At 38.0% G+C, this 22,305-nt stretch overlaps 2 protein-coding genes across 12 annotated transcripts in view; one reads left to right on the top strand and one right to left on the bottom strand.

Annotated features, from left to right (window-relative positions):
- Positions 1-5,499, top strand: part of LIN28B (lin-28 homolog B) — a 99,519-nt gene extending 94,020 nt beyond the window's left edge. For all 4 annotated transcript variants that reach the window (XM_048493805.1, XM_048493786.1, XM_048493796.1 and 1 more), the window contains one exon: positions 2,647-5,499. In XM_048493805.1, the coding sequence (XP_048349762.1) occupies positions 2,647-3,016 (370 nt within the window). In that variant the 3' untranslated portion in view covers positions 3,017-5,499. The remainder of the gene's footprint in view (positions 1-2,646) is intronic.
- Positions 5,500-16,759: 11,260 nt separating this feature from the next.
- The window catches only part of LOC125431082 (popeye domain-containing protein 3-like), a 74,669-nt gene continuing 69,123 nt past the window's right edge, over positions 16,760-22,305 (bottom strand). For all 8 annotated transcript variants that reach the window (XM_048493755.1, XM_048493689.1, XM_048493659.1 and 5 more), the window contains one exon: positions 16,760-18,089. In XM_048493755.1, coding sequence (XP_048349712.1) covers positions 17,977-18,089 — 113 coding nt within the window. In that variant the 3' untranslated portion in view covers positions 16,760-17,976. The remainder of the gene's footprint in view (positions 18,090-22,305) is intronic.

Here is a 22,305-nt window from a genome sequence, read left to right as displayed (position 1 = left end):
GTATTTCACTCACAAGATTGCCATCTATTACAAGCAAGAACCATATCTGCTTGAAGTGTGTGAAATTTTTAAAAATCAAACTATTTTACAGAATAGTAAGACATGTCAGGGGTACACTCATATCTGTTGCTGCAACAGATGAGAAAGAGCCCCCTTTAGTTAAGTTCAGAGCTTGACAAGCTGATTGTTGCTCAATTGGAACAGCAGAATGGTTCACTGACTTGGATCACACAGTGCATACCAGAGTGACTGATTAGATGGATTTGTCCATGGCTGCTGCCTGTTCTGTTACAGACCCCTTTCACCTACTTTAGATCTTTTGGAGCAAAGGGGGATGGAATCCCATTTTTCTAGATGCATATGGCCCAAAGTACAGACTGACATGATTTAATGTTTCCATTAGAAATGTTTTGAAAAATAAATAGCAGTTACAGATTTTTTTTCTTGTTTCTCAGAATGGATTTCGTTTCTTTCTTTGAGTGAGAGTTACATTGTAGTATAAAGTTCTCAACCACTAAAAGAGAGCCTGAAGGGGGAAAGTCATAATAACATTCCTCTCTTGAGTTATATTGCATCAGCTGAGACTCTTCTCCTTTCTTTTACCCAGATGGTCTATTTTTTTAAAAGCAAAACATTTCCCTGCTCCATATAGTTAGGATGGCTTCTGGTTTCCCCTTTTCAGCTGAAGATAATGGTCATTCTTAACAGAATGTTGTTGTAGAGAAAAGAGGGAAGAGAAGAGCCCTGTGGTCATCACTGGACAAATGTCCCAAGTGACTCAGATAAAGTTAGGAAATAGTATATTGTTTAAATACTAATGCTGCAACTGATAAAACTCTATCATATCTTGCCTTGATAGACTTAGCTAGATAGACTTGCTAGACTTACCTTGATAGACTTAGCTAGATTGAAAAAATTGAGCCTTATCTGCAGGAGTTCCTTTACTTCACAAAAGAGTTCTTCTGCACCTTTTGTTTATGTGCAAGATGTACAGACTTAGCCAGTGTCTTTTGGAACAGCTAGTGGTGTTGCAGTTAAGAATGGCAAACTCTGATCTAGAGAACTGGGCTTGATAAACCCCTCCTCCACATGAAGCCTGCTGAGTGATCTTCGGCCTGTCACACTTCTCTCAGAACTCTCTAAGCCCCACCTACCTCACAAGGTATTTTCTGCACAAGCTATATTGAAATGGGTGGCTGCAACATCATACAGTTCCTCAGTATACCAAGTTTTGTCTTTTTATTTTTAAAAAATAGTGTTTCAAATTTGACATTGATTTTTTTTTCTGGTATGGATAATTGCATTAATAAATATTTTAGGTGTTTAGCAGTTAAATAGCTATAGCATATACACATGGACCAATTTATTATTAATATTCACATTGCAAAAACTGTGCCCAATTTTACCAGAATCTACAGGCATTAAAACTTATATCTGAGGGAAATGTTGTTTAGATATATTCTGCCCTCTAGTGGGCTGTTAACCATAAGCACACTTTGGTCAAGGTATCTCATATACATGTCTGTTTTCGCCAATGCAATTGCCTTAGCAACTCATGATCAAGGAAGCACATTACTTTGCATTCATTCAAATGAGATGTAATTCCTCTGAAGTGTGAAGAATTGTAGTCACATGAAGAATGGTATGTTCTATAAATAGATGAACAACATTTGGAAAGAACCATTTCTACTTGAAATTTAACCTTGGATTTCTCCCTTATGCTGTGACAAATATTCCCAAAAAATTATGAAGTGTTTTAATTTTTACTCGTTAGTTTTATCTGTATATTCCTTTTATGTGAAGCCTTTAGCCTAACACTTTGAATCTCCCCTCTAAACGTAACAAAATGTCTTTTGTAGTGCTGCATCTGAGCATATAACTTGCCATTCCCTTTTCTCAGTTATCTGCTGTTTTGTTCCCCTCTTGCTCGTCTCTTTCTTCTGCTCTGTCATTTCTGCTTTTATCACTGCCATCACCTCTGAACAATCCTAGACTGCAGCTTTTATGGAACTAGATTTCCTCCTCTCCTTCCATATAGTTATCATTCTGTTGACCCAAGTATAACATTCTGCATTGCGTTAATTGTTCCGTATTTTTTAATACATTACAAAAGGGCTCTCATTTACATCAGCTGGTTTTGGATTATAAAGGGCTAACCTTACAGGTTTTTTATTGATTGTTGTGCTGTTACTTTATTGTAGAATTAAGTAGTACTGAGATACATGCATGCACATACATTTACCATCTGCAGGTACGCACTTCTAGTTGCATACTGACAACATAAATAAGTAGTCCCATAGCAAGAAGGCTGGAAAGTATCTTCTCTAAGTTCACCTGAATGAAAAAGCTAAACATATTCCTAGATGCGAAAGAGATCATTTGTTGAAGCTAGTTAATAAGCACAGGTCTTGTTCAGCTCATTCTGCTACTAAATTGTCTGATTATATTTGAAAATCCATGAATTCCCACAGCTCATTTGTCTCTGTGAGAATTCAAGAATAGCAAAGAAAATGTGTTTAAACAGTTCTCAGAAATATCTCATATGGTAAATTAGCACTTTCTCAGCTTTTGAACTTTAGCATCCAAAATGTCTGTACTTTTTTCTTATCAGCATCTCCATTTTAAAATCCCCTTTGTGTTTTTCAGATGCTACAATTGTGGTGGCCTCGATCATCATGCTAAAGAATGTACTCTACCTCCACAGCCAAAGAAGTGCCATTACTGTCAGAGTATCATGCACATGGTGGCAAATTGTCCACACAAAACTGTTCCACAGCAGCCTACTAGTTATCAGGGAAGATACGAAGCAGAACCCCAACCTTCTACGTCAGCATCACAGAGAGAAGGGGCAGGGGCTTATGGCTATACATCTTTATCACATCCTCAGGAGGGAAGGGCAGACATCTTAGAACGTTCAGGAAGGTCACCACAAGAAGCTGCTTCCAGTAAGTTATCTGTATCACCTGAAGAGCAGGGCCGAAAAGGGCCCTCTGTTCAAAAACGAAAAAAGACTTAAAAAGCTTTGACACAACCTTTTCTTCATTTTACCCTGTCCGGATGCCTACCTCATTTAAGCACAAGGAAAATAACTTCACAACCTAGAATTTTAACTACTGCTGAGGAACTGTGGTCTTTTTCAAAAACAAAGCAGACCAGTCACTCCAAGCAAAATGTAATTTGAGTTGAATGTCTTGTTTGTGGGGATTTTTTTTTTTTTGCATTGTATGACTGTGCACATGTCTTGAATGTATACATTTCAACTCTTTTTCCTTGGATATATCATCCATTGCAAAGCAATAGTTTGAGTAATTTTTGGATACTTATTCATAGAGTTTTTCTTTTTCTACTTCATCATCTTATTGCTCAAGAACAAGTGTAGAAACAACTATGGATATTTTCATGGGAATCAAAAGATATTTCACTTTTTAAAGTTGCCATGGACATGGTACTAAGGAGATTGAGACATCCCTATAGGGTTCAGGGTAGATTGCTTTCACTCTCTGTTACCCAGCACAGCAATGCTTTTTACTTCCTCTCATGTGAAAAGGGTAATAATGCCTTGGTTTAAATATGTCTCAGAACTGTGACAGCGTTTAAGAAGCTAAGGCATCCTCCCCTCTTTCCCCCCTCCCCTAAAGACAATGAATGTGTAGTTTCTGTGCTGGTATCTCAAATATTATGTTAAATTAATATGGTTTAAATTCAGGTTAAGTGACTGTTGTGAGGGAGAATGTATATATTGAAATGATTGTTTAGGGCGGTATTGAGATACTACCATGTTTGTATTTTGTGCAAACCTTGAAGTGTTATGGAGACAGCAGTAGCAGCATCAGCATCTTCTCAAATGTGAACATAGAATAAGAAACGGGAAAAAAACCACGACTCTGCCTTATACCGAGTCCATTATTATTGGCTATCTAAGTAAGTGCTGTTTATTCTACTTGGCAGTAGCAATACAGAGTTTCAAGCAGAGGAGAGTCGTCCCCCCTACCGCAGCTCTTGTTACCTGATATCCTTTCTAACTGGAGATGCCAAGAAATTAGTCAGTGTTTTGAGACAAATTGGTAGGCGTAGACCATGACCTTTAAAATTTTTCTCACTGGCCTTTTTAAAAATATGTAATCATTGTTCCATTTTCTATAAAAACAATACATTTCCAGATAGAAATGAATCCATAACTAGTAGATTATGTTTCTAGGTCCATTCACTGCATTTGTTAAAGCCAAGTGTTAAATAGAGGAGAAAGCTGCTGTGTGGACTTTAAAAACACCTAGTAGTGCTTTTCCTACTAAATTTTGTTTTCCATTAGTGCAGGTATCCTTCCAATTGACCTCTAAAGCTTTCTGTTGACGAGTCATGCCTTTCAATGCTTCTCAAGTATTTTCCCCATCAGTTGACATCCCTTGCTTTGATTGACATAATCTAATGGGAAACTTCCTTGTAGAGATCTCTAGTGAAATAAAAAGAAGTTGCTCAAAACTCATGCAGATCCCAATAATTTCAGCCAGGTTTGTGCAAGAAAGATTCCCTGTGTATTGCAATGTGATTTTGTCTCATTGAATCCCTCTGCTCCTGATGGAGGAAGTGTGCACAGGATTTGAACATTTTTATGAGAAGCTTGAAATGTAACTATTTTCATTACAAATTAAAGATTTTGGATGGTGGGTCACACTTCTGAAAGACTTTGCATTGAGATGCTCTTGAGCCTATAGGCACTCCATTTTGTTATTTCTAATATTAAGGTTTTACTTTGGTTGATTGATGCTAACTTTATGGATTACCAAACTAGGACTGTAATCCAAAGAATTCACATGAGGAAGGTGCATAGCCATAATTTCCTTTGAAGGTTTCTTTTCATTAGCTTCTTCTACTAAAGAGGCATGCTTTTCTTTTATATCTCGTACTTTTCTTTTGTATCTTTTATACCTCTAGAGTTGATTGCCTCTTCTGTAGCATTAGGTGCTGGAGAGCCTTGTAAAGGAGGCCCCAGTTGTATCAGATCAATTTCTTTGGATCATGACCTATTCCCTTAAAAGTATGATACAACTATTTGATTGCAGAAACATTTCCTGCAAAAAGATTTGCTTGAAAAACAGTTAGATCTGAACTCCAAAACCTTGCTTTGTAAAATGGTTTCTGGTAGAATTATCAAAGCGCACTCTTGCCTGTTGTGCCAACTGACAGCAATGAACCTTATTTTGATGGTCTGCCAATCAAGTCTGACCCAAGCTCACATCTGCTGTGGCTCCTATTAACTGCACAGGAGTTATGAAAAGACATTTCCCTTTTCAGAGGGACTAAAACATGGAAGTCCTGTGCTGCTGCTGCTGCCACCTTGTGTCAGGAATGTGTAACAACTTCAGTAACAGGTACAAATACCCTGTTTCCCCGAAAATAAGCCCTACCCCTAAAATAAGTCCTAGAATGATTTTTTGGGATTTTTTGAGGATGCTTGAAACAAAAGCCCTACTCCAAAAATAAGCCCTAGTTACAGATTCCCCGGCGCAGCTGATCTGGTCACGTGGGGGACGCAAAATATAAGACATCCCCTGAAAATAAGCCCGAACGCATCTTTTGGTGCAAAAATTAATATAAGACCTTGTCTTATTTTCGGGAAAACATGGTACTATGTGACTTTGCTTGAATCCTATGACAGTGTTTGAAGAAAACTCTTAGTGGCTTATACTGAAGTTCTCAGTGTGCTACAATGCAAAGCAAAGCTTTTTCTTTCTTCTTTTCTTCTTCTTCTCTCTCTCTCTCTTTGACGATACTGAATGTGATATATGTATAAAGGAGTACTTCCTTGCCATATGTAAGGCTTGTAAACTTATTTAAATTATGTAGACAAATCAAAGTGGCATTTCTTAACCTTCTAGCAAATATGATAACCAGGTTGAACAGCAACAATGCAAAACTTAGGTCACTTTGAAAGTGTAAACCAAAGTTCCTTGACCTTTATAATAAGATAGAAGTGGTGAATTGGAGAAGAAAAACCTGGCCATTCCCTTGTTTACATATTCTAAAATTCCAAACAGAAATCGTTCTGAAACAAAGCTAATTCTAGCAACTACAGAGTGAATTGCTGAAAGAGCCTATCAATCCTATCTTGTTAAAGTTTACGTTTTTATTTTTGTATATTGGAGGATGGTCACTATTACAAAATAACCTTCTCAGGACAAAAAACCTTGCTCAGGGAATATGCCATGTAATTCTTTCTTTTGTGTTGTTTTTTTCTTTAACAGAATAATTGCTTGCTCAGACCAAACCAAATGTAGACCTTTTATACTGCTATATACATATTATGTGCTTATAATAGTAACTACCTCTGAGTTTATATATTCATGAGAAATAACTACTTTTTTGCATTATACTTTCCCGTGAAAACAAGAGTACAGTCGTGTGTCTGTACTTCAGTCAGCATGTGTGACTTGACATTCACAAGGAGAACTGACTAGCAGAGGTCTGGGCAGGATAGCTCCTCTCACCTTTGAAAGCTCTCAGCCACATTGTTTACATAAGGGGGAAGAAAGTTGCTCTGTTTACAGCCAATGACTACCTCATACCTACCACATAAGTAATGCCTTTTGTGCTGCTCAAGCCAAAAGGTGACTGTTGATACAATGGTACATACCTGTTGATACAATGGTACATACAGTTAAACAGTACCCATCTAACTTACATGAGGACATCACCTTAATTTTTAAATGATGCATCCATTTGAAATGTCAGTCTCCAACCTCTTAAAGTTTTGCTCTATTTTTTTCTTCCTACAGGAGAGATGGGCACTGTTCACACACACATATGCATGCCACATGGAAAGGCAGCCAATATGTGGAAAGTCTGTCTAATTATATTGCAAGAAGAGTACAAATAACTGTTTTATTTTTGTTCCCAGTTAGTTGGATCAAGGGATCTGCCTTGTAACCTGGACACCCTTTAAATGCCCAAAGTATTCTCAAAATTTTCTTTTCCCACTGCAGCTAATAAAATCTATTTACTACATCATTTTAAAAAAGCTAGAGTTCAGTGGTCTGAGCCACACCAAAAACTGTAATTCATGTGGCTGCTGTACATCTGTTCCTTAAGTATTCACTCCTCACTTTGCTTTGAAAAAGGACAGACCCAGAGAAACCTTGCCTGTGTGGTTCTGGGTCTGACCATTTGAGGCCAATGCTGAAGTGAGTAGTAGTCTTTAAATCTTGATGGTTAATGTAGGACACAACTGGTTGGTTTCATTTAAAAAATCCCAAAGTCAACTTTCTCTTCTTTCATGATCGCAATAAGGAATGTATCCTACTTCCTTCCTCAGCAGTATTCTGAGTTTTAGTTAAAATGTTGTTCAATAGAACAGCATTAACTTGAATTACACCTCACACCAATGCTTTGAACAACAAGTCACAAAAACATTCACTCAAACAGGCTCCAACCAGCACATCTCTCCAACCCTGCAGAACTGGAGCTCCTCTTTTCTTCCTCCAGAATTAAATCAGAATTATCTCTCATTTGACCCTATGAGTTTCCTGACTCTTTGTTGTGGTTGTGCCTCTGAACTGGCATAGAATATTATGTGCCCACTTGCATAGCATCTCTTAGATCATTCTGGAAGGAAAGTCAGCAAGACAATAACTTAAGTACGAGTTGAGCACTGAAATTAGCTCTAAAAATATAACTTTTGCCAAATGAAGGCTGTTCAATTTTAAAAGCTGTTTTAATTTGTGCTAGTGCCATCCCAAAGTTACTGCTAGGACATAGTTTTGTGGGATGGAGATCCACAAAAGTGTTTGTAGACCTCGTAACCTTCGTTGTAACAGAAATTATTAAAGTGGGAAGATCTTGTTAAGTCTTAAAGCTAATTTAAAATTAATTTATCTCTAAGAAATGTTTATCGTAAAAATATATGTGTGTGTTTGTTTTTTTTCTCCCCTTGCCATTATGATGGATATGAGAGTCATTGGGAAAAGGATGTAAGTGTGCGCAGATGCATTGCATTTGACTTTACTAGAATGTCTTTAAAGAAATTTGATTATGTGTCTTTGGTTCCTTTTAAAGACTTTTAAAGTGTGTATTGTTCTGTATTAAAACAGCCTCTTTAAGATATGTTGATTGTGTTACTTCAGTTTTCCTGACTTCTTAGTAACAAATGTTGACATAGGGTTTTATTTACACAGGACGCTTTTGTGGTTCAATGGCTTTGCAAGGCAGTTTATGTTGGGGTTTGCAAGTGGTAGCCAAACCTAAGCCAAACTGAAGCCTATATGGGGACACTTTGTAGCCCCTGCGATTGCTAGTCCACTGGCAAAAGAGGATCATAGGAAATCATATTCCACCTGGAAGGGTTGTTCTGACCAAGGTGCCTCTCCAGTAAAACCACTTGCTAACCAGTGTGTTGAGCCAAAACCTCTTCTACAGTCTACAAGCACACAGCCTTGCTTGTTGCAAAGGGGCCAAATTGCCCATGCAACAGACCAAGATCTGAGCTGAATATGATAACATATTGAGACATTTACTGTAATTGTAGCAAAGTTTAAAGATGGTAAATTAACCAAGAAAGGACATGGTGATGGATGGGTTTGACTACCTCTTGCGTTTACTACTTTTAAAGCAGCAAACTGGTTGACAATGTTACAGATCTGACTTTGATCTGCATACACTGTTATAGTAAATCCATTAGCCAGAGACCAAAGTGAGCACTGATCTCTATGCTTCTTGAATATTGTCTTTTTATCTAGTGTTTTTAACAATTGTGCTCTGTAGTATATAGATTACCTCATGGTCCATTTTGATTCGTATTTTGTTTACAAGGTGTAATAAAATCACTTGAATCCTTGGATCTTTTAAAAGAAAAAACAGTGAGCCAAGTTTTTTGAAGGTCATTTTCACCTGTTTTCTGTCTATCTTATTGGACTGAAGCACTGATTGCCTTTCTACATATCCTGTATTTTAAATTTTCATTTAATGCCTAATTTTTTATTTCCATCAATCATTGATTTGTGATTGAAGTTTTAAAAGATTACATGATGAAAAATAAAACATATAACATTGGCATTTGCTTCAGTGATCTGTATGTTTCTTCTTTCATGGTAGGCAGAGGGAAGCCTGTCTTTAAAACATAATGTCTGTTTAGTTTGAACCTTTTTAATTCATACTGACAGATTCTTTGGGTGAAATCTCATTAGATATAAAAGGTTTCCTGTTTGTTGCTCAGTATGTTTACCATATCAGTAAGACTGCAAACAGTAACCAAAGAACAGAAACCCTGTGTCAGAACAATCAATGTATTTTACAGAGCTACATTGGTAAAAGGAAGCTTGCCAGTTAAATGTGAACAGTACTGAGGGAGACAAGAGAGTAGGGAGAATCAAGATCATAATCACCATAGGAATTCATGATACAATTTCTTGGCCCACTGAAAATATTCAAAAATGAATGGTGATCGGTGAGCTAAAGAAGGAAAAAGTGTGTGACTGGCCCAAAGTCACCCAGCGGGCTTCCATGGACCTTTCAACCTGGGTCTAACACTCTAGCTAACCATTTCCTCATCATTAGGCATGGGACATTAATGAGGACATATAGGTACAGAATGTTATGTTTTCCTACTGCATTCCATGCATAATGCCCTATAAGGGTTTGTACATCTTTCTTCCATTTCCCCATTTTGTCAAGAGTGTTTTCAGCATTTTTGGTACAGTTCTTTTTTATTTCTTCTATAATACACCATTCAGTGGCACCATAAAACATTGTTTTACTTGTTGGTTTTGTTGTACAGCTACTCCAATATGGGACTAAAGTGCAGTTAGATTTGTGACATTGTCAAATGACCTAGAGGACTCTGAAACAGTTGCTGTCATCTTCTAGGTTGGAGTCCTTGCCTGAATCTTTATGGGTTGTGGAACGAAACCCTCAGTTTCCTCAACAGATGCATTTTTCTTTTGCAGGATTTCAGTGTCTTTAATGACTGCAACAGGAAAGCAGATATTTTCAGATCACATGCCACTTGCTTCTTTTCTATTTGTCATGTAGCTAATTAAGGCACCGAAACCGTTAGAGAAAACGAATGATGGCATCCCCACTCTGAATCAATGGTGTAATTTGAACACTAATCTACTGGACTAGAATGACAGCTTTTTGCACTAGAGGCTTTTCTGATCAACAGATTTTCCTTGTAATGGTTCTGGCTTTCCTGAAAGTCACATTCAACCCCTTTCACTACTTTACAGCATTCTTGTTTGCTCCATTACTCTCTGTTTTCCTATAGTCTCCCACAATGACAGGACAATGTTAATTCAGCACTGACTTAATATGGGGAGCTCATGGTTAAAAATGGATCTGCTGTATCCATACTTGTCTTAGAATGCAGTTCTAAATGTTTGAAGCCTGTTGTCAGAATTGTCATGAATACATCTGACAAAAAAAACCAAAACTCTGGTCCAAACTGTGCTCTATTATATAAATAAGGACCCCTAAAGTGAATAAAATATACAAAACATAAAGAACCAGAACAGCAAGAAGACAAAAAACAGAAAAGCAAGGCCCTGGCAAACACAATGAAGTCTATAGAGAAAGAACACTGCCCAGAATTTGTCTATGCAGTCTCAAAACAGGTCAGGTTAAGCTGGTCAAATAGGTGAATCCCAGGTAAACAGAGAACATAGTCACAGGTAGACAGGAAATTCCTGATCACACTCATTTCGCTGACAAGCAGCTTCACCGGTAGTATGTTGGTTACGCTTCTTGCTCAGAATTAAAGATTATGAAGTCAAACCTATGGCATATCATGATGTAGCTTGTAACAGTTCCCAATAAGTACAGGGCCTCAGAATGTCTTCTTTTAATATGTAACTTACCTGTGACTTATCTGTGAGTACTCTCAGTAGGAGTCCTATGTCTGCAATACACATATTTACTTAATGCAACTGACGAACACATTGATTTAATGTGTACAACATATATTGTTACAAACAAGTTTGCACAACTGATGTGCATGGGCTTTCAGAACGTGAGAACTTGTTGGGTTGATAGCCAAGAAGCTGTAAAGTGGAACATTGTGACTATTGATTATGAATTTTCTCTTTGTAAACTTCAGGAAAGCAATAGCTTAAAAAGCAAACCTGATGTGCTGCTGCTTCTTTCTTTTATAATAAGCAGCTGGGCAAATTATGGCTTAGGTGAAGTGAATAAGCAAGTGAAATGACTTTTCTGCTTCATATTTTACTACAGAGGATGAAGGGGAATTTCTTTCCCAAGAGTACTTTGCATAGGAAACCAGGATGTGGTTTTAATATATTATTAATCTCTAGGGGTGGGGGGATCTAGGAATCAGAACTAGACACCAAAGTGCAAACAATTACGAGAACCGGATTGTATTTTGTTGAAAAGTCTGATCACAAGCTTGTTTGTGAGTGTCTCTAGGACATCTGAGATCCCCCAAAGTGCCAAGAGCTTTTCGCATTATTACTCACCAATTGGCCCTATGCTTCATCTTATGATTGGTTGATAGGCAGCAGAGCCCTGAGTTTTGAACTTGGACATGGTAAAAGTAGTAAAGTGATCTGCTCCTTTGGAAATTCATGCAGCCTAACCTTTTCACTTCCAGGACAGCCATCATACCTTCTGCCCAAAATTCCTGGAAGCTCTCTGCATGAAACATTCCCTTCTTTTTGCCAACAGGCCAGAAAACATTAATGTGCCAATGTTCTCCTCACACCAACCTTAAATTTCCTAGCAAAATTAGCTTTCCTACTTTACAGGGCAATTGTGGGGTTTAACGTATACAGACACTTAGGCACATTCAGGCAGTAGACTGGAAAGACCCCAGAGGGTTAACATGGATCTCCACATGATTGGCTGGAGACAATTGGAGTGCATTCTTAGCCAGAGCACTGAGAGTTCTGAGGGAGAACTGAAGTGAAAGCCAGAGTGAATGGTTGTTCTGTTGTAGCTCTGTTTTCTGGAGGTTAAGGGCCAGTTCTAAGTGAGCTGAGCTACTCTGATTAATTGCCAGATAGGATAGATTTAAGTTAGGGAATTTGTTCCAAGGTCCTAGAGTTAACCATAACACAGTAACACTGATTAATCTCACTGGTGGCTTGGTTAATTTCTCCAAGGGGAACCCATCCAGATATGGAACAGTGAAGCTCCTGAAGGTGGTTGATCTGTTAAATAGAGTGTGAGAGAGACACAGAGGAGAGACTGTCTTAGAGACAGTGTTTGAAGAACTGTGTTGGTTATTCTTACCTGTGGGCAGAATTAAAGTTTAGCACATAAACTAGGAAGCCGAACATAAAACTATATATCTATACTGGTGGATCCTTTTCGTGTGTATACTTGAAGTGACAGTAACAGCTGGAAGCCCCTAAAGATAGTGACCTGTATGAATCTTGTATCAACCAACACTGAATTGTCTTATAGATACTAATCTTTCTAAAACCAGTTTCTTGTCTATCATCTATTTTATCCTTTGCCAGAAAAACTTCCTGATTTATTACTTGTAAATAAAAATATTTGATTCTTTGTTTAATGTCATAATCCTCTATTGCCAGTTTATTATTGTTTTATTTTCTGGCACAAAGAAAAACGTTATTTTGAGGTCCCTATAGAAGTGCTAATCTGCTATGAGCCCCAGTGAAACAGCTGAAGAACATTGTTATTGTTTACTATAGTTACAAGTGAGAAAACCCAAGAGTATAAACAAAGTCAAAATCAGCACATTCACGCTACTGCAGTGCCATATTAACAAAGGGGCTGCCTAGTCAAAGCATAACTCACCATTAGAATGGGGTGGGGGAAAATCTTCTCACAGCACAAGTCAACAGGAAGACCAGCAACCCTCCCTCTCATCATATGGGGCAAAACTCTAACCCTATGCTCTATTAATGGCAAAAACTTCCACTGCCACAAAGAACTTGTTCTAGTGCAAGAGATGCTCCCCCTTCCCTCAGCAAAAACTTCCTATGCTGTATGAAAGCAAATCCAGACCACAACACTGAGCTCCCTAGAAGACAAATAGAATTCAAATAGAACCCTAGAATTCAGACACAGAGCTCAGAGAATTGAGCTCTTTCAAATCAGGGCGCCATACTTGGGACTGACTCTTAGACAGCAACTCAACAGGTAGTTTAGTCTGAGGGCCCTTTGGTCTCCACTGTCACTGCAGGATAAGGTCCCAAGGAGACAAACCTCTGGAAGTTCTGTGGACAAAGTTACAACTATTGTTGTCTTTAATTCACCAAGCAGGCAGAGGTCTTATTTGGATCAGCACCATTGCATGGAGGGGCGGGGGGAGGGCGAAGCTTTAAAGCCTCTTCCTGGTGTCATTTTCCCAGCTGCCATCAAAAAAGACCCAATGTTCTCCACTGTAAAAATGCATATGTATTGTACATTTTCACAATTGAAAATAGCCCTTGATCAGGATTTTGTGATTCTGAACATGCCTGGGTCCTTTTTGTATAAACAACTTTGTTCCATAGGGCTGCACCTGCTATAGAAGGTGGTAAAGGCAAAAGAAATCTCCCACTCTTTTGTTCTATAATAGCTATTTGCTGTGCAAAAATAAGCAAGTGATACTTTTCACTGCACGAAAATGAATCTTATTGCCCTGTATTTGTGTTACTTCATTAAAGACAGACACAGGATAGTTGAAAAGCTGGAACCTTTCCATCCAACCATCTGTGCAGAATAATGTAATGTTAATCTGTTTATTGTGTGGAACTCAAACAGCATTTCTCAGAATTTGCAGCTTAGTTTACAGGAATATTTCATATTACATTTATTCAAAGAAATACCGTATCTTCCCAACAGCCACTTCAAGATGGGGGAAACCTGATTTAATCTAACTAATGCCACCTGTGGTTTTTAAAAATCAGAACCATTCTACTAAAATGCCCCTCTGCAGAGGCCCATCTAAATAAATTTGCTTACATGTACAGAAAAACTTATGATTTCATGATGACCTCATAAATCTCATCCATGCCCTGGTGACTGCAACTTTTCTGCCTGTAATTAGTTCTTGTATTTTTCAGAAACATTTTTTTTTTCATTTAAAAATGTTTTATCATGCTTTTCAATGTAAAATGTCCATTCGGAAAATATAATGAAGATTTATTTATTGGTGTTGGATCATGGGCACAGTTTTTGCAATGATTAATTATTAATAATAGTTAAGATTATTAATCCCTTTCACATTCTTCAAAACACTTACAGTATAATAATGGATACTAAACCTGCATCTTTTTTATTGGTGACACGTAGAGCAGTAGAATGAATACAAGAATTTTATTACACTTTAAAACTATAAATGATTTCGTTTCTGGCTGTATCAGAGACCTAGTCCTACTGTATTAATGACCTAGTCCTACAGACCTAGTCCTACAGCCATTTTCATGGCTTCAAAAGAACTAGGATTTTGTATGTGTGTGTGATACCATCATATCTTTAGGCACCAGGACTACCTGTGTAATTATTTCCCATAACTTAAGTCACTTCCTCATGGCGGTGATTTCCTAGTTTCATCTTATTACTGCTGACTACCTCCTCATAGAGAAGATTCTCCATTCTTCCCCTTTGCAGTTGCCAACTTCTCCAGTGGGTTTTGGCCAATTAAAAAAAGCACTTTGTGTAGAACTATAGCTAGTTTCCCTTTCCTTCTGTTCTTCCCTTTCCTCCTCTCCTTTGTTTTTCCCTTCTCCTCTCCCCTTCCCTACCTATCCCCCCCAGGGTGAGTGGGCTCAAGCAAATGATTGCCACCTTTCCCCTCCCTCCCTTTCCCCCCTCCCCCAGAGTGAGTGGGCCTTTGTGATTCCCTTGTCCTTTGTCTTCACTGTCTCCAACTCTTCGATGTAGGTTGTTGAACACCATTGTCAATCTGGTGCTTATTACCATCTTGATGCAATAGTTATCCCAGTAAAGAAATTGTCTAAGTAAGGTGTCACCTGCAGTTACCATGTATTAGGACAGTTTTATGATTATAATCATGTTTAAAAATGTTTACTGATCTATATTATGATATTAGCCACCCCTAGTTTGGCATGACAGGGAAAGGATATAATTAAAATTAAAATATAACACATAGGAGGTTTCATGTAAGGTAAGTTCATGATAGATTACTGTCTCATCCTCCAGCATTTAATAGAAAAATATATCTCAAAGGGATGGTCCTCATCTATGCCACATTTATAGACTTTAGGGCCCGACGACATATGGTTTTCAACAAATTAATTTTGTAAATGCCCTATTTTATTGTAACTTTTATTGTAGCTTTATTGTAACTTATTTTTATATAAACAGGTTTTGTTACATCTTTTAATTAGTGAAAAGCTGTAAATAAATATTATTGTTATTATAACACTTTAGCAATACAACACCTACTAATGATTTCTAAAAGCCCACCAACGGACAGACGGACGGACACACTTTCCCAATCCATATTTTACACAGCTCCACTTTGAGTACAAGCAGGTGTGGCAAAACCTGAAAGGTAGCCAGAGTACATCAGGAAAGATGATAACCAGATAACTGTTGTATAGGAGTCCTAGACAAATCACTGCAGTTCAGGAGGCAAGGCAGAAAAAGAGCTGTCTGCAGAAGTCATCTTAGTCTAACTTGTAAAATCAAGAAAACCAGGCTTATCCATAAAATCAGTTGCCAGTACTTCAACAAAATCATTAACCTATTCCCAATACCCAACAGGTATATACATACCCAAGCTGGTAGTGTTTAGCGCTGGTTGGCTGGTAACAGGAGCCACATGAGAATACAAACATGAAAAGTGCCTCTTTCTAGGGTGCCTTAAAAGTTTTATTGTCAAGAAACACTAAATATATTTCTCTGATACATACAATATATATATTTTAAAAAATACCAGTTCAGTTTAGCAGATATACCCAATAGATATAGCACATAATTTGATTGTATTTGCACAATACAAAACTCATTACTGGTCTTTTAAGCCCCTTTCAGTCCAGACACATTCATGCTCCAAAAACTGTTTAAAGATGTATACACAATTGTAACAGAAAGCAGTGGTTCCACAAAGAATGTACTTAGCAAATGTGTAATCCTACCTAATCTAACCATCAAATACTACAAGTGTTAGTAAGGCTGCTTCTGTAGACAATTGGGCTGTTAAAAATACCAGTGTTTTCATATCACACGCATTGCTAAGCTGTATGGTTTTCAAAAGCTTCTAGTGTTTGTGGCTTAATTAATATTTACATAAATTAGTAGTTACTCTTCTTAGCTGTTCCTACTAACATCCCCAAAGTCCAGTCTCCCATTCTATGAAAACATTTTCCAGTACAAGTTCCATAAAAGAAGTGTTTGTGATTTCTTTTCTGGATCAGCTATTTCTGGGGTGATTGTTATCATTGGTTCATTCCCTAAGTACTTTCAAATACATTGATTCCAATGAAAAAGTTAAACACATTTAGAAAGAAGGGTGAAGTCCAGTAATTCCATAATGTTCTTAATTATTGCAACAGATTCCTATGACTACAGAGACTATATATTACAGATGCAAAGGCAAATCAAAGGCACTGTCTCAAGCTTTCCATCAGCTTTTTGTGATATACTATATAATTTACTATTTTCTGGCAAGCCACCTGTGTTTATTTAACGCCTAAGGCTGATTCCGCATGGGCCAAAAACAGTGGTGTGAAAACAGTGTGAAAACAGTATAAACCCTTTTAAACCATTTTAAACCCTTTTACACCATTTTCACACCGTTTTCACACTGCTGTTTTTGGCCCATGTGGAATCAGCCTTAGTGAGCATTAGCAATGAATGGATTGTTCTTACGATACAATACTAAAAAAGTCAACAATGGTTATCTACCTGTTTGTATACCTGGCGGCTTCAATCCACCAGAGCACCTTCACAATTTTAGGCTGCAGGGCTGGACAGGAAGTAAGTCACACTCTAAGGACAGAAATCCTTCCTTCTGTGAAAATACTCTGGGGTCTCTAACTTATAACCTGCATCTTGAAGCCAATGCTGAACTCCCACTTCTTTTAATAATGCAATTTCTGAGTAAACATGCATAGAATTGCATTACAACTCTCTACTGTAAGTTTAAAATTCACCAAGTGGTTTCCTATTATTGGACCCAAGGTCTAAAAACACATTATTTGCACTACAAAATTGTCAGTTTACGCATATATGTAATTTTAGGGATTAAGCAAATGTAGCTACAGTTAATGACTGAAATATAAGGTGCCTTAAATCCATCAAGTCATCTATGAATTAAAATATGCTTCTGTTCCAGCATTAGCCCTAGAATCAGCACAATAAAGGAAGCATTCAGACTGACTGTGACAGGCAGCATAGCAGATGATCAGTACTTGCAATTTTGTCATTGCCAATCACCTGTCTGGAAAACCAGGGGCAGACTCAGCCTGAGCACTCCTTTCCCACTATCAATCATTTAAAAGATGATGAGTGGTGGCAGAATGTTAGGTAGGAAAGCAGGCTACTTTTCAGGGCTGCATTGTCACCACTGCACTCGCTGTTCTTTACAACCGCAGAAAATGCAGTTAAGGTAGCTATGAGCCTTAAGTGTCATACATTGGTTTAAGACTCCCCTCTCCCAATCAATTTGTTAAAATTCCATTTAAAAGGGAAGTTCCTGTCACTTGGCTGAAAACCTCAGTCCCAGATACATGTTTACCAGTCCAACAATATTTGTTGTGGATGTTCTGTTGTGCACATGAAGCTACCAAGGCTACAAGGACACTTGTACTCATTCCAGTCAATGAATGTGGATGTGGATGGAGCAGCCTGCTCAGCAAAGCCTGGTGTAGGGTATCTTTGGGAATACAGCCCACTGTAACAACAGGACTAATTTTCAGATAATGTGTTAAGGATCTGCCTTGGCATCTGTGGAAAATGTCTGTGAAAGTAAAATTATCAGTTGTGATAGCCTTATGAGATATTTCCTAAGGGCGGTCATCTTCCTGCTATCCAACAGAATTATGTCCAGCGTGGTCACTGAGGAGCTTTAACTTTCATGGCAGATGCAGGTTCAAAGACATCATCTTCAACACTTTCTTCTATTGGTTTCATTTTTTGTGATCCTCTTAAATAAGGAGACGGTTGACCTGCCAGTTTAAGACAAAGGGTGAGATCAGTTTGTAAAACCACAGAAACCCCCCACAGTAATGATATGAAATATTTAAGATCCATGCATTTTAAGAAACTGCGATGTTTCACCCCATCTACCTTTAAAAGGAAACTTTACACGCAAAAAAATTCAAAAAGCAAAAACTAGCACCACCTAGTTAAGTTTCAACAGCTCTATCTAATGTTACTAATGCTACTACAGAGCCCAGATATGAGACTGCGGCTTCAGTTGATTCTCACACCTTTATTGCTCAAACAACAGTCACATTTGGTAGTTTATTAAAATGTATACCATACAACTTGACTTTTAGAGCTCTCAGTCAATAAAAAGTTGCAAATACTTTCACAAAGGAGGAAATAAAATATCAATGTATTGTTGACAGCTTTCGTAGCTGGAATCACTAGGATGTTGTGTGTTTTCTGGGTTTCATGGCTGTGTTCCAGTAGCATTTTCTCCTGTTTCGCCTGCATCTGTGGCTGGCATCTTACTGGAATACGGCCATACAATCCGGAAAAACCACAACATCCTAATAAAATATCAGTCCTGACCCTCATGCCAAAACCAATCACAAAATAGGTCTAGGTCAAAAAATAACATGAACTATAACAGGATTAATCTAGAACTCTTTTTTAATTTGAAGGAACTCGGTATATGATAAAGTATAAGGACAGGTCCTGTCTACCTCAGTCTCCTTTTTACACCTCAGAATTCCATTACCACATTTTGTCGTAGGTAAAAACAGTCCTTAACTTAATATAAATGCAGGCCTAAGGGAAGTGCATGATACTAACACCAGGTATCGGATAGTTAAAACAGTGTGATTTGTCTTGTAGGAAGTTGTTATTTCCTTTTGAGAAAATATTTGAACATAACAGATGCTAATTTTACACCTGAGCTGAATGAACAGGCATTTCCCTTCAAATTTCTTGTACTGCAACACATGCTCAATGTATTGAGACTGGGAATAACTGGTGCCTTGATAAAAGAGAGAGTTCTGTTTCAGATGATATGGAAAAGGGTGAGGCCCCTGTCCTGTCCCTCCTGGCCCACAGCATCTGAAATGTCAAAATATCTATTCCATCCCTAACATGAATGTAAGATAAAAGGGAAAGTGTTACTTCACTAGATTAATGCTTCCCTTCAGAGTACTTGAGAGAGATGCATATTAAAGTCCCAGGACATGTCTGAATCTGCCTAGCAAGGGCAGGAAGCATTCTACATTTGCTGGCTTCTACTTCAGCAGGAAGCTAAAGTGTGCATTATGTGAAAATCAATAGAATGATCAATACACTCCTGTAGCGTGCAGCTTTGCAACTTCATGCATGACAGAGAAATCCTGGGAGTTTATTGAACCCTTCTTCCATTCCATGATGCTGGCTCTATCTATTTAAGGATTTTTAGGCTTCCCCCTTCCCAAGAGGGATCCCAAGGCAACTTACAAAAGGAAAAAAGGTTCAACATTACAACAAACAAATCTAATTGGTCTGGAAAACTGATTTTTTCACTGGCCCTCAGCTAAAAGCAAAGATCCTTTTATCTTGTGCTCAAGGGCTAGCAATTTTGAGCTCTCTCGGGTTAAACAGCTGCAGAGAGTGGAAGGAAGCTGCAACATCAACCCCCAGCTATTGCTAGCCTGCTGCAGCAAGGCAGGTGCCTCTCCCTCAGTTCCCTCCTGCAGCAGCAGCCAGGCACACATTGGGCTAATTGCACAGCAGCCTTATTGGGTTCACTGTAATGATCAATGGCCCTTTATAGCTTACATATAGATGCCAAGAAGGGTGCAGCACACCAGCTACTTACAGCACAATCCTAGGCACAGTTACTCTAGTCTAAGTCAACTAATTTCACTGAGCTTAGACTGGAATAACTCTATTGACCATCATACTATAAGGCTCCTTGTGAGAACTGCAGTGAGTAATCCATGCAATGAAAGCCTAGAGAGAAACAGGCTGCCCAAAGGTGAGCACAAGAGGACTTTATACAGTTATGAATACATGGGTCTATTTATACAGGCTCTCTACTGGCTGCTCCCTGTACAGAGCTTATGCCCGCCATTTTGAAGCAAGTCCAACTGTTTTCAGTGATATCTGTTTCCAAACATGTATGTTTAGGACCACACTGCTGACAGTAAACTAACAGTATCTAGTCACTGCAAGGTTCTCTACCAATGAGTCCAATGTGGCGTTCCACACTTATTAGCACCCAATAGCATGTGAATGACTATTTTTAAAGCAAGTACAAGTGCTCAATCCCCAGATAGATTTATGACATCTTTACACCAAATGCATGCATGCTTGTGCACATTGCCCAACCTCTGTAGAATCATTAGAGCATATTCTGTTCACCTGCCCAAATTTACAGAATTTAAACCTAGGTTTTTTCTGAAGGCTCCAACTTTGGCAGGTCCGTTCTCTACACATTCCAAATTGAACTATCTCCGGAATAATCAGGACCCTAAGATACTGGAAATGGTGGCCCTGGTTAATACCCTGGTTAATACCCTGGTATTCCCTGGTTAATACCCTGAAATAATTTTCTGGGCTTTCCTCCTTGTATTAATGATATCTGTATATTCCTGATTTTTTTCCTTTTTACCAACTGTATCATTCTGTTAAACCCTATCTGGTGCATACTATATGTTTTCTTTTCTGATGCCTAATAAAGGTCTAGTTTGAGTAAAAGGTATTTATATTTTTTCTTCCTGGTTCCATAACATCCATCACACAGAGATACCACAGATAGATCCTTTCTTGAATATTCTAATCAGTTGCAATCCAAACAAATATTATAGAATGAACTGTAACATAATAGCAACGCATGCCTTTAAAACGGTGTTCAGTTTCTATACCATTAACACTCCTCTTCAATTTTGTTTGGTTAATGCAATATGGAAACTTAGTATAAATTATTGTAATCTTTATGTGGGTTTGCATATTAACCCTTTCAGCTTAAACTATGAAAAATTCACTTTTGTGAAGAAAGTTTTGAAAAGAGACCCACTGAGTACCTTTTTTGAAAATGTGGTGTTAATATGGGACACAATCAACAGAAAACATCACGCTGTAAGCGACTCACTCCACAAGAACTATAGAATTCTTGTTGTTTTTTTCCTTAACATAAAAGCAGACAGTTAGATTTATGTCAACAAATACTGAACATAGATTTTTATTAGTAGTCGTTTGAGCCTTAGTAATAAATACAAAGTTTAAACATGCAGAAGTTTAAAAAAGCTTTAACAGACATTGATTTGAGGAAAACAATGTGGCTGAACCCTCGCTGAGATGTAGATTTGTATGATCATGATCTCCAAAGTAAGGCTCATTCCGCACATGCAGAATAATGCACTTTCAAACTGCTTTCAGTGCTCTTTGAAGCTGTGCGGAATGGCAAAATCCACTTGCAAACAGTAGTGAAAGTGGTTTGAAAACGCATTATTTTGCATGTGCGGAAGGGTCCTAACAGAAGTTGCTGTAGTTGATATTTGTGAACTAGCAGCTCACATTCCTATTCAGACCAATATGTAAGTCCTGCATACATAAAGAACTCATGCAGTACAATATTTGTTCTATTTGGAATACCTCCAGTAACAGAGAATGCCCTGTATTCACTATATTCATGGAGGATACCACCATATTCACTGTAAGATAATATGAAAGTTGTCTTGGTTGACTTGGAGCTTCTATGGCTTTTCCATTTACAAAAATCACTGACTGATACTATATTTGTCTTGCAATAAACATGCATGCCAGAACTGCTCATGATTTTTTTTCAAATTAATATTTTATAATACCTTTATTTATTTACTAGAATATTTATATATCTGCCTTTTTCCCAAACAGATGCTAGGCAGATCAAACAGTGCAAAAACAATATAAACTATGTAATAAAATCAACTTTAAAAACAACACTTTAAAAACTAAAACTACATATGCCCTAGCCATCAAGCCCCTTTGCGAGGCTTAAGCAGCCTGAAAACTCCCCAGAACAGCTCTACTTCGCAGCCTTGCCAGGCAGGGTGAAACCCACTGGCCTCTTCTTGGAGGCTGTTCCAGAGACAAATCTGAGCACAGACAATTGCAGAACATGTCTTAGAGGCCATGGGCAAACAGACAAGAGACCTTGCTAGGAAAAACTGACACGTGGAACATGCAGGGACAAGTTGTCCTTCAAGTATGTGAACCTTGGGTCATAAA

Source organism: Sphaerodactylus townsendi, linkage group LG01, assembly GCF_021028975.2.
Source record: "Sphaerodactylus townsendi isolate TG3544 linkage group LG01, MPM_Stown_v2.3, whole genome shotgun sequence".
NCBI classification, from domain to species: Eukaryota; Metazoa; Chordata; class Lepidosauria; order Squamata; family Sphaerodactylidae; genus Sphaerodactylus; species Sphaerodactylus townsendi.
Note: the sequence above shows the minus strand (reverse complement) of the source record. Positions and strands in the feature narration are given on the sequence as shown.